Raw genomic sequence first — 18,116 nt, forward strand, 5'->3', positions numbered from 1 at the left:
CAGTGGGCCAGGGTGGTAACTGCTTTAATAAAGCTGCTCTCAGCCCAAGGGCAAGGCAACTCTTCATTTGTCTCCCTCAGGCCTCGGGTTAGTGGCTGCTCCCCATATATGCAGTTCTTGTATTTTCAGCATTCTTTTTTTTTTTTTAATATTTTTATTAATTTCAGAGAGAGGAAGGAAGAAGGTAGATAGAAATATCAGTGAGAGAGAATCATTGATCAGCTGCCCCCTGCACGCCCCAGATTGAGCCTGCAACCCGGGCATGTGCCCTTGACTAGAATTGAATCTGGGACCCTTCAGTCCACAGGCAGATGCTCTATCCATACAGCCAAACCAGCTAGGGGTCAGCATTCTTTTTTTTTTTTATCACTTATTAGCAAGTCAATCATTATTACAATCTCTTGTTATAATTTTGATGGTTAATTTTATGTGTCAACTTGACTGGGCCATGGTGCCAGATATTTGGTCAAACATTATTCTGAATGTTTCTATAAAGTGTTTTCTTTTTTAATGAGGTTAACATTTATATTGGTGGACTTAGAGTACAGCAGATTACTCTCCATAATGTGGGTGGGACACATCCAATCAGTTGAAGGCCTTCATAAAACAAAGACTGAGCTGCTCTGAGCAAGAAGAAATTCTGCCAACAGATTACCTTTGGACTTGAACTGCATCTCTCCTGAGGGGTCTCCAACCTGCCTACCATGTAATTTTGGATTACTAAGCCTCCACAATCGCTTGAGTGATTTCCTTAAAATTAATCTCTTTATGTTTACATACATATCCTACTGGTTCTGTTTCTGTGAAGAACTCTAATACACTTGCTCTGTTAAACAGACAGTTTTAAGATTCTATAATAAAAAAACAGAACAAAGTATCAATCCCACAGTTTTATTTGTAAAGAACAAAGCATGAAAAGTCATATTTAAATGTACTCCAAAACCTGAAAAACCCACGTCAGTTTCTCTGATATGTATGCTAAAGTGCTTGATATCACAATACTGTTCAAATTTTATATTATGTTCAGATGAGGGGGAAAAAAAAATCCAGTTCTGATGCATTAACAATACAAGGAAAAACAATATAACTTAAATGCAGAAAGGCTCATTTGTTAAAAACATACACAGGTACATTTATACATGGTTCCAGTGTAACATAGAGGACTTTTTCCATGTGTTAAACACCTTCCGTTGATTGACAACAGGAACTCCTTACCATGCCTCTCTGTCAAGATGTGGTGTTTGGAATAAAGACTGGAGCCATACATAATACATTCAGGTAACTGAATCAAGCATTATTCCCTCCCAGATAACCCAAGGATACCCTGGATTCCTTCAAATGAGGGGATTTTTTTCTTTTTCCCCAAAGGAGGGGAAATCTTTTGATGATATTTTTCTGGTATTAATTGCTCAATGTGATATTTTTCTGGAGCCAAGCTCTATTTTGCCCTTGAGAGGACAAACAGTTCTAGTAAGATTTGAAGGGATGAGGTTCTCTTTGGATTCCTCCAATCACAGTCCAACACCCTCTTCAAAAAGCTTGGAAATCAGTTCAAGAAATTTATATAGAGGAATAAAGGGCTGAATAGCTTATTATTTGTTTCTTCTTTTAAGCTAAATGGAAATGTAATAAATACTTACATAAGAAACAGGGATTTCGAAAGCCGCAGATGACTTGGGAACAGGATTCACTTTATAAAAAGTTGAGAGGAGCTGAAGACTCCATTCTCCTCCGTGAAGGTGTTAACACTGAAATCTAAACAGCGAAGGCTCAGACTGTCCTTGCAACGTGGTGAAAAGGAGCGACTAGTTTCTGTAAACCTCACAGAGAAAATACAGTTCTCAAAATAAAAACCTCCTGAAAAGCCACAATTCTCAGCAGAAGGAGATTCTGTTACTAAGAGCTACACTCTCAGTGCCGTCAAATAAATATTTCCCTGGGGATCGGAGGTCCTCGTCTATTGCCTCATGTTTCGAAATAGCTTAGAGGTGTCAACATACACTACACACAAACTGTTATGCATAGTCTCTACCCCTCTTTCACTCACATCTATATACAACGGTGATTTATTGCCAAAAAAGGAAATAGAAGCAATTCAGTATTTCCCCTATGTCATTCATAGAGGGTGACAGAGTTCATTAAAGTGATTTTTGAAAAAGCCATGTAAAAGTCAACACCACAGGGTTACAATAGGTACAAACATTTCTGAAACATGGAAAGTAAATTTTGGAGGGAAATCGCAAACGTCTGCAAGCTTTAGGTTCCTTAGATCGAAGCCTTGCCCCAGTGGGAAGAGGCTGGGGAGGCTGGGAGGCCCTGCTTTTCTTCTCGGTAGCCTGTTTCCCACCACCCAGACCCCACTTTAACCCCTGGACACTGCGCCTCCGTCACTGTTAAGGTGCTACTGAGCCCGGAGAGGGCACAGCTGTGGGGCCTCACACCGGTGTAATGCTCCTGGGTCACAAAGGCTGAGAGAGAGTTTCAGGACACGTGAAAAAATATGTTTCAAGAGCTGATATTTTTGGCAATTTAATTTTAAAACAATTTCTTTTTAAGCTATTATGCAAAAATACTAATTATGGTTCCAGACATGGATTTTAACTTATTTTGAAGGGGGAAAGTCAATTACAAAATTTATTTTTATTTACTTTAACTTTGAGGTGTCATTATAAAGGAATATACTGACTTTAAAAATAAACGGAAAGGATAGCTCTAAATGGATCTAGTCCTTGCAAGTCAGCTTGTGAGGCTATGTACCTTTATTCTCAAGATTCTGCCATTGTCCTGCTCAAAATAATTTGGTATTGGCTCAGACAATTATAAGCCACATAAGAACTAAATCGTATTTCTTTAGAGTTGTGTTTCTTTTTCTTTTAATAGTTTTTAAAATTGATTTCAAAGAGAAAGGGAGAGAAAGATCAATGATGAATCATTGATTGGCTGCCTCCTGAATGCCCCACACTGGGGATCAAGCCCAGAATCTCTGGGCACGTGCCCTGCCCGGAATGGGACCGTGATCTCATGGTTCATAGGTCTCTGCTCAACCCCTGAGCCATGCCCACTGGGCTAGAGCTGTGTTTCTTATGTGACAAACTCTGCTCGCGTCCTTTTTATTCATCAACTTGGATCCTATGGGCAGCAGGCCTCTCAGGCAGCTCCTCCGGGGGCCCCCACGTGTCCGGAGCGCGGGCTGTCTCCCTGAATTCGGACAGATGGGCTCCCAAGGTGACCGCTTTCAAGGGCCTAGGATTGTAGGGGGGCGTGTCTCTCTCTCTTGACATCGGTCATTGCACTGCTCTAGTCCCACTACACAGAGCAGGACAGGACTTTAGGCAGAACTCCTTTGGGGCATTCCCTTTTGAAGTAATGGTTTTATTCACAGACCCCAAATCCAATGTTCTCCCCGTTTTCACAACAACGTGTGAACAATTTGTTAAAATGAGTATTAATCCCTGTAAATGAGCATTAGACGTGGATATGAGTCCTGGGTGGAGAGACTACTCAGATGAACGGCCCGAGGTCAGGCTCCTGCAGCCCGGTGTAATTAAAAAACGCGAGTCCTGGACCCCGTGTTGTCGCTGACCAGCTGTGGGAGAGTGTGATCTCTTTAATCCTTAAGTGTTCCCATCTACAAAATGAGACGGCTGGGCTAGATGACTCAATCAGCTACGTGGCCTCCCTGGCTGCCCCGAGTGCGTCAGAAGCATGGCCTCATGGGAAAGGGAGGGAGAACAGCCGCCCTCCCCGCCTCCCCCCCCCCCAGCCCCCCATGGATCAGCATATGGCTTCTGATCCCCAAAACGCAGTCTGAGCCTGGTGTCAGCAGGTTGAGGATGTCTCCCATTGAAGAATTTCCTTGTCCCTGAACAGCCACGCCCCCAGATACATGTTACCCTCAGGCAAGTGAATCTCTGGGCCCCAAGTCACCCAGAACCATCTTCTTAACCCCTTTCCATGGGTTTCTAGATGCTTCAACCCCCCTTTCCTCCCCGAGAACTAGGCCACATATCACAGGGGGTGGGCCTCGCTGCCTGGCTGTACACGGTGTTTATAGAGGGAGGGAGGCACTGGCTTCATTCGTTTCTCCCGCCAGGAAGTAAGGGAGACAACACTGTGGGCTCCAGCGGGGACCCTCAGATCCCAGGGTCCTGCGGGCCACGGCTTCGCGTCTCAGCCACAACTGGGAATACAACCTGGAGCTCTGCGAGCACTTGCACAGCGAGCAACGTGCAGGCGCTCACTCGAGCCACAGGGCCTGCTGTGAGGAAGACCTAAGGTGACCAGCTCACACCACGTTTATCTGACTCCGGGATAGAACACCGAACTGGAAAGTTACGCACAACATTTGGTCGTTCAAAACGGCTGCCTCTGGTTCTGTGTGCATTTTGCCCCCCTGTGCCGCGCTGGCTTTTCACCTCCTCTGGGCCAGTTGTTTCATGTTATCAGCCCTCTTACAAAGCAACCGAAAACGTGCCCTGAAACACCCAGAAAGGGGCCATTCTTTCTCTCTCCTGTTATTTGCATTATCTTGGTCAACAAATACTTTTCACAAAAACATTCCAAGCCACACCGAGCCCTCCTCCTTCTCAGACATTCCTTCTATTTCCTGAGAGGGGGCTGGGCACCCGGGAGGGGAGGGGGCGACGGGAGCCAAACAAAGACGGGCTTAAGGGGGTCCCTCCCTCCGAGGTGAGGGACCACTGCCGGGCTCCCAGGGCCGAATAAAAAGCACAGGATCAAACGCCTGTTTGCAGTTGTTATGACTGCGACATCTGCCCAAAGTACTTCCAATAACATGAATAAAAATGCTAGGAATGAAGTCAGTCTAGGCTAATCTTTCCACAGAGTAAAGAAGTTATAATCCCACCATTTAACACACTTCTTGGGCCTTTGTGTGCTGTCTACCCAGTTAAGCCAAGCTCCTAGGGTTCAGTATTTAAAGTATTTGAATTATATCTTCATCTTCTGCCTAAGTGGGGGGGGGGGGTGAAACTGCCCAAAAGAATGGAAAAGTGACTCAATTCGTACGTATGAAACCATTTGCAACTTAAAAGATACAAGGGCAGCCTGGTTGGTATGGCTCAGTGGTTGAGTACCAACCCATGAGCCAGAAGGTCGCAGGCTTGATTCCCAGTCAGGGAGCTGGATCCCCAGTGGGCAGAGCTGTTTACATTCAGAATACGAAGAGTCAGACCCCAGGATGGATGGCCACACACTGCAATGCCTTCTGGGCTGCACGGTACCTACACGTGTACTGGCTTCTTCCTGACTAGCACCGCGCCCCGCAACTCCCAATGCTTTTAAGCTACTTATTTTAAATCACAGGAATATTCAATCTAGGAAAAAGTATCTTATTAGAGTAATATAATTTCTTAGAGAAGATAGCATATTTACACACATCTAACACATGAAAATACTCTATTTCATACTAAATTCCTGGTTCAAATGAACTACAATACAGCATTTTGCCTTGTCTGCAGTGTGAGGACTGTTCAAGTCGGGGCATACGGTGCACGGCCCGTGCACGGCCCCTGCAGGACTCACGACCGCGCCAGACAAGTCCAAATCGGTCCGTCGACGGGGGGAGGTTAGGGAGCAAGGGGTCGGGAGGGAGAGTTTCTACCAGGGGTTACACGTCCACGCCTTTGATGAGAGATCCCTCTAAGACGATGGTGAAGTCCTGGATGGTCTGCAGAATGCGGATGAGCGAGTTGACGGTCATGCGGTCCCGCAGGAGGGCGCTCTCTTCGTACATCCGGGTGATGGCAGGGCACTCGGCTAACAGCGGGATCCACTGGGGGAGCAGGCGATCCCTACAGGTCGAACAGAAACAGCCCTGAGTGTGGCTGCCTCGTGGCAGAGCAGCCCATGCCGGAGCTCCCACCGGGAAGGTGTGGGGCCAGGGGGCACATCCAGCCAAGCTCCGGGGTCAGCTGAGAGGGAACTCAGGTCAAGAAGCTGGATCTTTACTGGTGGGAAGGCTGCAGGAGCGAGACAGTGTAGGCTGACGGGAAGACCCATCAGAGTTTAACAGTAGGCCACGTGGGCCATGAGGATTTCCACACATTGAGGAAATTCTCCATTCCGATTTTACCACTTTCAGAAAGAGGCAGAATGTAATTTTATATTTCTTTTTTACAGGGGCGTTAGACATCTGTGGCAAGGCATGCAAATGTAACCCTTTTGGGAGGAAGGATTACATTAAATAGTAGGGATTTGCTTGTTTTTGTTTTGTTTTTCAACTTATACAACGTAATAAGGTAAGGAACAAAATCAAAGCAGAACATTAAGTAGATTTTATAAACCAAAAGAGAGGTGGCATTGGCCTAATAAATCAGAACAGTGAAGAGATAAAAGGAGATAAGGATCGTGTTCAAAAGGAACTTTAAAAGCTCAGCTGAACATGGGCCCCTTTTGTTAAGAAATTCAGAACTTAGTTCTACAAGCCAGTTGAAGTCTCAGGCTACAGTGTTTCCTGATTAAACTCCTGTCCCTAGGTACCTAAGACATCCTTACTAAGCACCTTCCAAGGCCTTTCGTGACAAAGACTGCCCTAACTAGACCATCCTGAACCTCCCTTGGGCCTCCAGGGTGTTGTTGTTTTTTAAAACTATGTTTTACTGATTTTTAGAGAGAGAGGAAGGGAGTGGTATAGAGAGACAGAAACAGCGATGAAAGAAAACATCATCCATCAGCTGCCTCCTGCACCCCCCTCCTGGGGATCGAGCCCAAAACCCGGCAAGTGCCCCAACTGGGAATCGAACCAGAAACCTCTTGGTTAATGGGGCAACGCTCAACCACCGAGTCACACCAGCCGAGCAGGACTCCAGAGGTTTAGGAGAAAGCACACATTGCACACAAAAAGCTTCTAAAGGTCTCTGTGTTTCATTTCTTACACTTATGAGAGCTGTTTTAAAATGAATGAGTTGTACAGCTCATAAGTGCCATTTTCAAGAAATAAAGGGGTAGGAAACTGTCTTAAAGAGAAGACTATATAGTAAGAATTTGCAACGTTATTAAATTTAATATGGTGGTATATATATACTATACAAGCTCTAGACAGTACATGTATATGTGTGTATGTGTCAGTGTATCTAATTATCTACCAACCTACCTGTAACTATTTACCTATCTTTGGATACTCTTTACCTGTAACTATTTACCTATCTTTGGATACTCTTTACCTGTAACTATCTACCTATCTTTGGATACTCTTTACCTGTAACTATTTACCTATCTTTGGATACTCTTTACCTGTAACTATTTACCTATCTTTGGATACTCTTTACCTGTAACTATTTACCTATCTTTGGATACTCTTTACCTGTAACTATTTACCTATCTTTGGATACTCTTTACCTGTAACTATTTACCTATCTTTGGATACTCTTTACCTGTAACTATTTATTATCTTTGGATACTCTTTACCTGTAACTATTTACCTATCTTTGGATACTCTTTACCTGTAACTATTTACCTATCTTTGGATACTCTTTACCTGTAACTATTTACCTATCTTTGGATACTCTTTACCTGTAACTATTTACCTATCTTTGGATACTCTTTACCTGTAACTATCTACCTATCTTTGGATACTCTTTACCAGTAACTATCTACCTATCTTTGGATACTCTTTACCTATAACTACTTACCTATCTTTGGAACGAGTAGAGTGTATGGTTGAGAGCCTGGGCTCTGGAGTGAGACGACGTGAACCTTGGCTTCACCTCTTTCTGTGTGACCTTGGGAAAATCTGCTATCTGTGTTTCATCTATTTTCTCATCTACAGAATGGGATACTGGTGGTATCCCAGTGGGATACTTGCTACTTCAAGTACTGGTGGTGGTGAACAGCAGGAGGATTCAACGAGATAATGTATGTAAAGTATACTTAGCATAGTGCTTTACCCAACACAGGGCAAGTACCCAATAAACAGCATTCTCATCATGAACCTTGGAATGAAAGAAACTCACGGGAGAGCTTTGGAAGGGGCAGGACCTGGTTTAACCCTTTCTGGACCCTTGTTCGACGTGTAACAAAGACAGGGAAAGTCAAGAACTGGCTTCATACCGTGTTCCAAGGCAAACTAAAATCTGGAATTTGCCGTCCTTCCCAATGTTCCTGGGTGCAGTATTAATAGCATTGACATAATGGCAGAAGGTTTTGCAGGAGGGTTTCTGAATAAGGACATCATCTTCATTGTCTAGAATCTGGTCAGTGGTTTCAAAATAAGCAACCGCTTTCTCTGGGGAAGGAAGTCAGAATCACATCACAATACACATCAGCACTTTGTAACAGAAAGGCTCATCCACTAGGTTTACCTGGAAACACTAACGGTGCTCTGCATTAGAGCCAGTCCTGGAACCCAAATCCTCCTTTTACCATTGGTTTCACAACGAAGTCTAGAGGCCCATGTTTCAGGAATGTGCTCCGGGGAGTTTATTTTGCACACAAAAAGCTTCTAAAGGTCTCTGTGTTTCTAGACTGCATTCTGGAAGGCTGGGAAAAGTTACCCTCTTTGGAATAGCTGCTTGAAATGGAAATTGGCAAGAGGAAGAAAAATAAAAACAGACTCCTCTATTGACTGGAACCTTCCAGGAGTAAGCAGCAAAGACATGGTAGCCACTGGGATGGGGGCCCCGGTTCCAGCTGTAGCATGCCAGGCTTATACGGCAACACAATTCTGAAATGGAACTGAACCAGTAAACTGGAGAAAGAGGTATGTGTACACATGTCAGAAGCAGGAGCCATATTCCAGGCATTCTAGAAGGGAAAGAAAAAAATCACTCCTGGGGCACTAATCTGTCAACTTTCCTTTCTTTGTCCAAAAATTCTAAATTAGATGAAATCAACTAGGCCTTATGTACAAAACGCGAATGATTAATCACCCCTTTAAAGAAACTGGGAATTCTAGAAGAGCTGCATACCAAAATAAAGACGACCAAGCTCAGCAAGCTGGAGCAGACACTGGAGGGGACTGTGCCTGCGAAAGGTTCCCCATCTGTAAGGGCCCACAGACAGCTACAGGCGGGCTGGGTGACTGAGGAGGTGCATTTTAAATGTACAGGAGGCCAATTTGAATTTAAATGGGCACCTGTGTCCAGTGGCTACCACTTTGGACAACACAGAGCTGGAGTCATCCTTTTCAAACGCCTCACTCCTTATATCCAAATCTCCCAAATAACTTCCACTTCGTTCAGGATAAAGACCAAAGTCCTTCCAAAGGCCTGGAAGCCCCTCACAACCTGCCTCTTGCAGTAAATACCTCTTCCCCCCAAATCCTTTCTCTCCCCTCACTCTGCTCAGCCCGATTCCCCTTGGACTCCACGGGACGGCCAGGCGCACCCCTGCCTCGGGGCCCCCGCCCTGGCCCCTCTCTCAGCTGAGTGCCCTCCTCCCAGGATGCACAGGGCTCACTTGCGCACTCCCTGAAAGTCTTTGTTCAAATGTCACCTTGTCAACAAAGCCTAAAACCACCCATTTAAAAGAGCACTCGACACTCCATTTCCTCTTACCTTGTTCTATTTTTTCCAGACCAACGATCACCTAACATAATAGATGAATTGCATATTTATTATGTTGCTTTGTCTTATTTGTCCTCCTTGCCCCCATCAGAATGTAAGCTTATCAACCACAGGAATTTTCGTGTGTGGTTAGTTACATCTTTTGGTTGTTAATCCTCATCTGAGGATAATTTTTTCCATTGATTTTTAGAGAGTGGAAGGGAGGGAGAGAGACAGTGAGAGAGAGAGGAACATCATGTGAGAGAGACACACTAATTGGTGCCTCCCGCAGGCGCCCCAACCCAGGCCCCGAGATCGAACCTGCTCTGCAATCAACATGCGGGAATTGAACCCAAGACCTTTCAGTCCACGGGCCGACGCTCTATCACTAAGCCAAACTGGCTAGGGCTAGTTATATCTTGAGCATCTAGAATAGCGTTTGGAATTTGGTGGGCACTATAAATATTTGTTGACTGAATGAAAAGCAAGGACAGTGCTTATTTGATTTTTTTTTTTTTAAAAAAACATACTCCCTTAAAATGAGCCCTTATTTGCCCAATTCCTGGATCTTTGAGTTTTCCAAGAAGCATTTCAATGACCTTACACTGGCATCCACCTGCCTGAACTTACCTATGAAGTCCCAGATGAAGACGTTCTTGTGGAAGATGCGGGCAGACTTGAAGCCGTGGTGGAAAACCTGTTCCAGCGCTGCAACCAGGCCGCTCTCTCCGCACAGCAGCACCGTGAGGCTTCCTCTCTGCGGACACAACACAGGGCCAAACCGTGACCTGCTGCGCCTGTGCTTAGGAACCCTGCCCGGGAGGCAGGCGCTGAAGCATGGGGCATGTTGCTGCAGCTATCAGAAGCCGGCGAAGGAAAATCAAAGCACTTGGTATTGCCTTATGTATCGTGCATAAAAGCGGCTTTAAAATCCTACTATACTAAGTTTTATAGCTCATCATACCTCTTTCTCAGGTTTGTGGAAATGTTTCACAATGTTGTTCACAGCCTCTCCAATTCCTTCCTGGATCTGTCCAGCATTGGGCTCTGAAAAACAATAAACAGTGGCCGAATTCTCACGCAAGGGAAATAAACCAAAGCGCTATGGGACATCAACTGTGTCCACCTATGCAGGAAGCACTTCGCCAGCGCAGGCTGGCTTTGCCGGGGGCTCCATCAGACCTGCCCCGGGCCAGTCTGGCCAAGTGAGAGGCATCTTGGCACAATGGAAAAGAACCCAAGAGACACCTACATTCAAATCCCAGCCCTACCACGTATAATCTATAACCTTGGTCAAATGTCTTCAGTCTAATGGGGAAAATACACAACATACACATACTGCATACACGGGTCACTAGGAATGAGGTATGAGGTGTAAATCGCCTGGCACAGTGATTTACTCTGAGGAGGGAGACAGGGGAGACACACAGCTCATTCCTCAGGAACACCACCCCCGTACCCCACCTTCCTCCGCGCTCCTTAGTGGGCACAGACCGAGACCTCTGAGGTTCTTAGGCTAACCTGGAATTTGTGCTTTTTGCTGTTGTGTTTAAAGTAAAGGGAAGATGCCAGGTCTACTGTGCGCCCTGCCAGAACTCCTTCCCTTCCTGGCTACTCGCCGCTGCGTCCCCGGGCCAGCACTTGGTCTTCTAGGCCCCGAGGGAGGGCGAGCTCGGCAGCTGTTTGAGTGGCCTCTTAACTGCCTTTGCCTCTCAAACCCCAGGAATGGAAAAAATAAAAAAGTGATAAACAGGTTTCATCCAGGGACAGAAGTCAGTAACAAGAGAAAAATGATGAATTTGGTATTTTCTTGTGGTAAATTAAGTACTATATCCATTTTACATGTCACACAATAAAGGACAAACCATACATTTTGGTTTTTAAGAATCTCTAAATTCATTTTTTAGGTAACAACAAGTAAGTTTCTTTCTACACCAATGAATAAAAATGGTAACAATGGAAACTTATGACTGAAGCACTGATGCTGTGGCTTCTTCAGCTCCTAGTAGTTTTTTCACTTTTACCATTCTCTGAATATTTTTTCTTTTGAACATGAAGATCTATTTTGAAAGCTTTTATCCATTCCAACAGAGCCCTGCACTGACCAGCAGTATATTAAAACTGATTTAAAACTTTGAGTTCTGCCTGGACAACGTGGACCAGTAGGTTGAGCATCATCCCGTGCATTAAGGGGTCACTGGTTCAATTCCCGGTCAGGGCACATGCCCAGGTTGCAGCCTTGATCCCCAGTAGGGGGTGTGCAGGAGGCAGCCAATCCATGTTTCGCTTTCATTGATGTTTCTATCTCTCTCTCTCTCTCTCTCTTCCTCTCCCTTCTTCCCCTCTCTCTCTCTCTCTCTCTCTCTCTCTAAAAAAAAAAAAAATCAGTAAGGACATATTTTTAAAAAGATTATTCTCCATTAAAAAATATAACAAAACAAAAAACGTTGAGTCCTCTAAACATCACCTTGCACACATGGTGAGAAAATACTAAGTGACCCATCTCTGGGTTTCAGGTTATCTAAGATTTTATGCTTTCTGAGTAAGAAAAGAAAACATAACCAAAAGTGGGGGACAAGGCTTCTCACAACAGTACTATCCCTGGAACTGCACTCATTCAGAAGCTGTAGTAATTTGGATGGGCTGAGGCAAAATCTATTTTAAAGTTTTAAATCAGCATAATTAAGGTGTTGCATACAACAAATTCAGCAAATTTAAGTGTGCAAATTGGCAAGCTTTGATAGGTATATAGTCAAGTAACCACCACCATCATAATATAGAAAATTTCCCTCAACCCAGAAAGTTCCCCTGTGCCCCCATTGGGTCAATCCTGTTACCCAGCTCTCAACCCCTGGCAACTGCTGACCTTACATTGCCTTTTCCAAAGTTTAATGAAAATGGAATCATATAGTACCTAGTCCTCTGTGTCTGGTTTCTTCCACTTCACAGAATATTTTGGAGATTCATCCATGCTGTTAAATGTACCAATCATTTGTTCACTTTTACATACTGCCGAAAAGTATCCCCTTGAATAGATATACCACAATCTGCTTATCCATGAACCAACTGCGGATATTGGGGTTGTTTCCATTTTGGCTACTGTGAATAAAGCTGCTATGAACATCTGAGTGCAAGTCTTAGTGTTAATATATGTACTCATTTCTCTCAGTTAAATATCTAGGAGGAGATTTGGGGGGTAAGTATGTGGTAAGTGTATGAATCTCTATATATAAAAGGCTAAGCGACCATCAACCACCCGACCACCTGACCAGTAGCTATGGGTGCAATGACCACCAGGGGGCAGACGCTCAACACAGGAGCTGCTGAGAACCCAAGAACCGCCCTCTGGCAACCTGGGACCCCTTGGGGGATGCTGGAGAGTCAGTTTTAGCCGAATCCCCGCAGGCCAGGCTAAAGGACCCCACCTGCCAGAGGGATCCTGCTCACTCCACAGACACCCTTCAAGCCATGGCACTGCCCCAGGTACAGCCTCTGGGGAGAAACCGCGGGAGGTTGGCTCCAGGGCATGTCTGGCCTGTCTTGCCCAGTCCGGCTCCTCCGGTCACCTTCTAATTAATTTCCTTTCAATGTGCACCAATCTGTGCACTGGGCTACTAGTATCTTTATAAGAAACTGAACTGTTTTTCCTTCTACATTCCCACAAGCAGTGTATGAGCACTGCACTGTTCTCCATCTTTAGCAATATTTGCTATTATCAGTCTTTCAAATTTTATCGATTCTGGTGAGTGCATGGTGTAAATTTTACTTCTGACTATAGAAAGCATTTATGAATCAGGGGAGTAACCTAAGAAAGGATAAGGGGGATCTTTCAATAACATTCTAATCGTGAATACTATCTAAGGAAACTGCTTTGTTAGTAAACTGAGGGCTTCTTAGGTACTTTTGTTATCCTATTATGGTAATTATCTATAACTAAATTAAAACTACCTCACTGACAAACTTGTGTAACTTTTCACTAAGTCATACTGCCTGAGTTTTCTGTGGCTCCAGTGATAGACCACCACAAGCTGGGTGGCTTACAACAACAGAAACTATTCTCTCCTAGTCCTGGAGGCCAAGGTGCCCGCAGGCTACGTTCCCTTCCGAGGCTCTGTGGAAGAAGGGCCCCTGCCCGTCAAGCCTCTGGTGGCTGCTGGCCTTCCATGGCCGTGGCTGCATCACTCCAGTTTCTGCTTCCGTCTTTACACCGTCTCCTCTGTGTGTGTCTGATTTCCCTCTGCCTCCCACTTATAAGAATACATGTGATCGCTTTTAGGGCCCACCTCGATAAATCCAGGATAATCTCTCTATCTCAAAATCCTTAACTTAATTACATCCTTTCCCAAATAAAGTAACATTTACAGATTCTAGGCATTAGATCTGATATCCTGGGAGACATTATTCAGCCTACTAAAGACCACATTAGTATAAACTAGGAGTTTATTGTACAAAACTCACTCCTTTACAGTATCTTGTTTCATCACTTATATGAAGCTGGAGGGTGGGGACAGGGGTTTTTAGAATTTCTCTTAGAATAAAGGGCTCTATATAACTAAATGTGGCTATGTCGGAGTATTGTAATACAAAACAATTTTTTATTCCTCTTTTAGGTTTCAGGAAAAATATTACTTATTCATATTTCCATAGCTTAATTGAAACAGAGCATGCATTTTTATTGAATTTTAACATGTGAATTCCTCAGGCTTTTAATTATTTGTAAAGTCTTGCCTTATTTTTTCCTCCTTTTTTTCTCTCCCCTCTTCTCTTTTCTAAAGTCCCTCCTCCCAAGTTAATTTTCCTCAGCTTTCTTCTTTGTAACCTCCCTACCACAATTGATTAATGAGACAGTTTTCTGTGAAATGGCCATGTGACGCCTGCAACATCTGAGACACCGAGAAATAAAGGACCAACTTACTGGTGGCTTTTCCCGTTAGTGAAGTGATGCTCAGTCTCCTGGCCGTGGTGGGCGACTTCTGCTGGGGGGGAGTCCGGCACTGCTTCGCCAGGTCCTCATCCGCCACGGGCGCCATCAGCTCTCCAATGAGAATCCTCTCCAGGCTCCCGTCGTCAACGCCTTTCCCCAGCCACCGCCCGCACGGGAACCTAGCAGGACGAAAACCAACCAACCAACAAAAACCACCTTCTGCATCACCAATATTTTATTTACTAGTTTTAATCAGAATTTAAAAAATAGCACCATGAGTAAAGCCCACCATTTTAGTGCCTGTGGGTTGTTTCTTTTAATTATGAAAAATTTCAAACACAGAAAAACAGAGAAAATAACAGTATAACAAACACCTGTATTCTTACCACCTAGACCAATGGTCGGCAAACTGCGGCTCGTGAGCCTCGGTTTGCCACTCTGTTGACTAATGAGTTTGCCGACCACTGGGATAGGGGCTTAATCACAAGGAACAACAACAGCCTGTAATTATTGGAATCGAGAGTCTAGGTCAGTGGTCGGCAAACTCATTAGTCAACAGAGCGGCAAACCGTGGCTCGCGAGCCAGCCGCGGTTTGCCGACCACTGACCTAGACTTATCATTTTTTGTTGAAGCATTTTAAAAGTAAATTACATACACTAGGACATGTAAAACACTTCAGTATAAATCTCTAAATAATAAAGATGTTTTCTCTCTTATATAGCCATAGGTTATTATCACACGCAACCAAATTAAAATAATTCTTTTTTTAAATTTGAGATTTAAAAAAAATTGCTTTTAGAGGAAGAGGAAGGGAGAGAAACAACAACTTCGATCAACTGCCTCCTGCATGCCCCCTACTGGGGATTGAGCCCACAACCCAGGCATGTGCCCTGACCAGGAATCAAACCAGCGATCTCTTGGTGCATGGGTCAATGCTCAACCATTGACCCACACTGGCCAGTCTAAAATAACTCTTTAATATTTTCTCAAACCTAACTCATCAAAATTTTGTGATCAGTTCTTGAAAGAACAGTCTCAAACTCTGAGTATCAGAGTTAAGTTACAGAAGAAAAGAGGAGAATGTTCACAGAAAGGGGTGCTGGCTGGAGCTAGCAGAGTCCCAAAGATCCTGTCCTCATACTGAAATTGTTTTAAGCTTGTTTCTTTCTTCCGTTTTTATCAGAGTTACAGCAATCGTTTTCAACACAACAATCAACACTTGTGAACAAAGCATTAGCAGTGAACACAATGTGTTTTGGTAAAGTATTTTTTGGGGCAATTTTGTATCAAACCAAACCAAAACAACCCCCAAAAAACTAAACTAAGATACAGAAGGCAGAGGGAAAGCTTTAGAAAGAAACAGTTCTTAAACCTTTCCTTGTCTAGCGAGTCTCACAATAGGAACTCTGAATTCCTAAGGACATTTACTCACCTGTACGTGTGTCCTGTGATTTCATTTCTGACCATGACACAATCCACTAGCCACTTGGCTAACAGTCCTGAGTTATCGTGACCAATCTGCACAGTGGTCAGCTTCCCCAGGTTCTGGCACTGTAGGGACAGGACCACAGGTTAGTCAGCGCCCGATCCCATCCCACTTCCTCTGGGCTTTCGCTGGTTCTGTGGTCCCACCTCCCTCAACTGCAGAGGGCCCACTCTGCGTGTGTGCTCTGCTCTGCACTAGAGAAACACAGTCATCTCCAATACACCCCAGCTAATGAGACAGGAGACAGGTGGACTGGATCCAATGAAGGGACTGCACAAGGTGCTAGGCTCGAGATGTAAACAGTGGAAGCAGACGCTGGAGAAGGAAAATTTATTTCTAACTGGGGAACCCAGAAACATCACACAGACAGCGATTTGTGCCTTAAAGGATGAGAAGAGTTTCAAGAAGCAGAAAAAGGGTGCTATTAGAATCAGTTGCAGAGAGGTCAGAAAAACAACTATAGATATAAAAAGAAAAAAATCACTGACCCAGCTATTTTTGTTTCAAATAAAATACTCAGGCAGAACTGACCTTAAACCTCATCTACTAGATAGAAATCTTCAAAGCTATTGTTAAAAAACATACACAACAAAACAGCATAGTTATCAACATCTTTCCTGGCCCTTTGTGGAAAAGTACAAAAGAAAGTGATCCTAACAGGAATGGTAAAAATAAATGTCAATTAAATGCTGACTTTTAAGTTCTGATAAAACATCACAGACCCCACTGCCTACGTGTGGGTGGGATGATCAGGGCTGAGTTCTTAGGCCCTTGACTTTGTTTCGCAGTGAGAAGGCATCACAGTGACTCAGGTGAGGGGGATGGCACCTTAAATTAGCTGTGGCTGCAGAGATGGAAGGAACTAGACAGATGTGAGGGAGTTTGGAAGCAGCACTGATGGGACGTACGGTGCAGTTATGTTCCATTCTTGGTAGTCAAAGAAAAGCTAAGGGTTTTAATCTTTTATATACAGATGGCTGTGAGTTCCCTGGGTAGATAGGGCCAAAATGGGATTCTGTGGGGAGAGTGCTATTCCTGGGTCGCAAGGAACACGAGAACAGGGCGCTCAGCTGGTACCACATCCTTCCAGAGCAGGCCCTGGCTTCCTCCAGCATGCCGGGACCTACCTGCCTGTGAGCTCACACACACGGGAATCCTTCCCCAAGTGAGACCTGAACTACGACACTGAAAGGTATTTTCAGAAAATCACTTTATAAATGTCACCACGTGGTCTGCAAGCCATAAACACGGACACAGTTCTCCTGTCCCTGTGGCCAGGGTCAGGCGGGAGCGTCTGCAGTGGGGATGAGGACCGCTGTGGGGAAAAAGCTGAGTGCTAAGGCACAGGAGTCCCGGAGCAGGACTGGAAAAGGCCCCAATGCACCATCACAGGTAGGAAAACAGAGCTAACCATGACACTTACAACCAAGATACAAAACAAATTAGCGTGTTTACGACAACTTGACACAAGTACATGACCCCAGAAATGATCCTGCATGCTTGACTGTGCCTTTGTATTATCTGACTCAAGGAAAAGGAAAAAGTGAAACTGGAATCCTTGTGTAGAATTACGTATGGCGCTTTCTGCGCGGACAGGTCTTAGCTGCACCGACCTCAAAGGTCATTTCGAGGAGGTTTTTGGGGATCTGCATCACTCCCGTGTCTCCCAGCTCTCCCGACACACAGATCCAGGGGTTCGAGGTGATGATCGCGTTGCTCAGCTTCTTGATGGGGATGATCACCGACCTATATGGAATCACTGGAGGAAAATGCTGAAATTAATGAAAAATTACAATACAATTCTCCTGATAACAAAACAAACATGTATTAAGAACTCTGTTGGCTTTCACAGATAAGTCACTTAAATATATGTATTTAAAAATGTGTTTTATTAATTTTTAGAGAGAGAAAGGGAGAGAGGCACATTGATTGGCTGCCTCCTGAACACCCCTCACTGGGGATCGAGCCCACAACCCAGGCATGTGCCCTGACTGGGAGTCGATCTGCTGACCTATTGGTGCATGGGAGGACGCTCAACCAACTGAGCCACACCGGCCAGGGCCACAGATAATTCACTTTTTATGATCTATCAAGATGTACTTGGACAAAAAGATGAGATTATAGCCTCTCCTAGTTTAGAAAAATGAGGTCCAGTTTGTAAGCCCTAAGTCCTGATACCTGAGGTGGTTTCCCCAGCATATA

The 18,116-nt window shown here is 44.5% G+C and overlaps 1 protein-coding gene across 6 annotated transcripts in view; it reads right to left on the reverse strand.

Annotated features, from left to right (window-relative positions):
• Window positions 1–957: 957 nt before the first annotated feature.
• Window positions 958–18,116, reverse strand: part of DENND5B (DENN domain containing 5B) — a 173,058-nt gene continuing 155,899 nt past the window's right edge. For all 6 annotated transcript variants that reach the window (XM_079774039.1, XM_079774038.1, XM_079774040.1 and 3 more), the window contains 7 exons: window positions 17,528–17,673; window positions 15,861–15,979; window positions 14,419–14,606; window positions 10,468–10,550; window positions 10,134–10,260; window positions 8,071–8,245; window positions 958–5,813 (listed from right to left, as the gene is read on the reverse strand). In XM_079774039.1, the coding sequence (XP_079630165.1) occupies window positions 5,630–5,813; window positions 8,071–8,245; window positions 10,134–10,260; window positions 10,468–10,550; window positions 14,419–14,606; window positions 15,861–15,979; window positions 17,528–17,673 (1,022 nt within the window). In that variant the 3' untranslated portion in view covers window positions 958–5,629. The remainder of the gene's footprint in view (window positions 5,814–8,070; window positions 8,246–10,133; window positions 10,261–10,467; window positions 10,551–14,418; window positions 14,607–15,860; window positions 15,980–17,527; window positions 17,674–18,116) is intronic.

Source organism: Cnephaeus nilssonii, assembly GCF_951640355.1.
Source record: "Cnephaeus nilssonii genome assembly, chromosome: 6".
Classification (NCBI taxonomy): Eukaryota; Metazoa; Chordata; class Mammalia; order Chiroptera; family Vespertilionidae; genus Cnephaeus; species Cnephaeus nilssonii.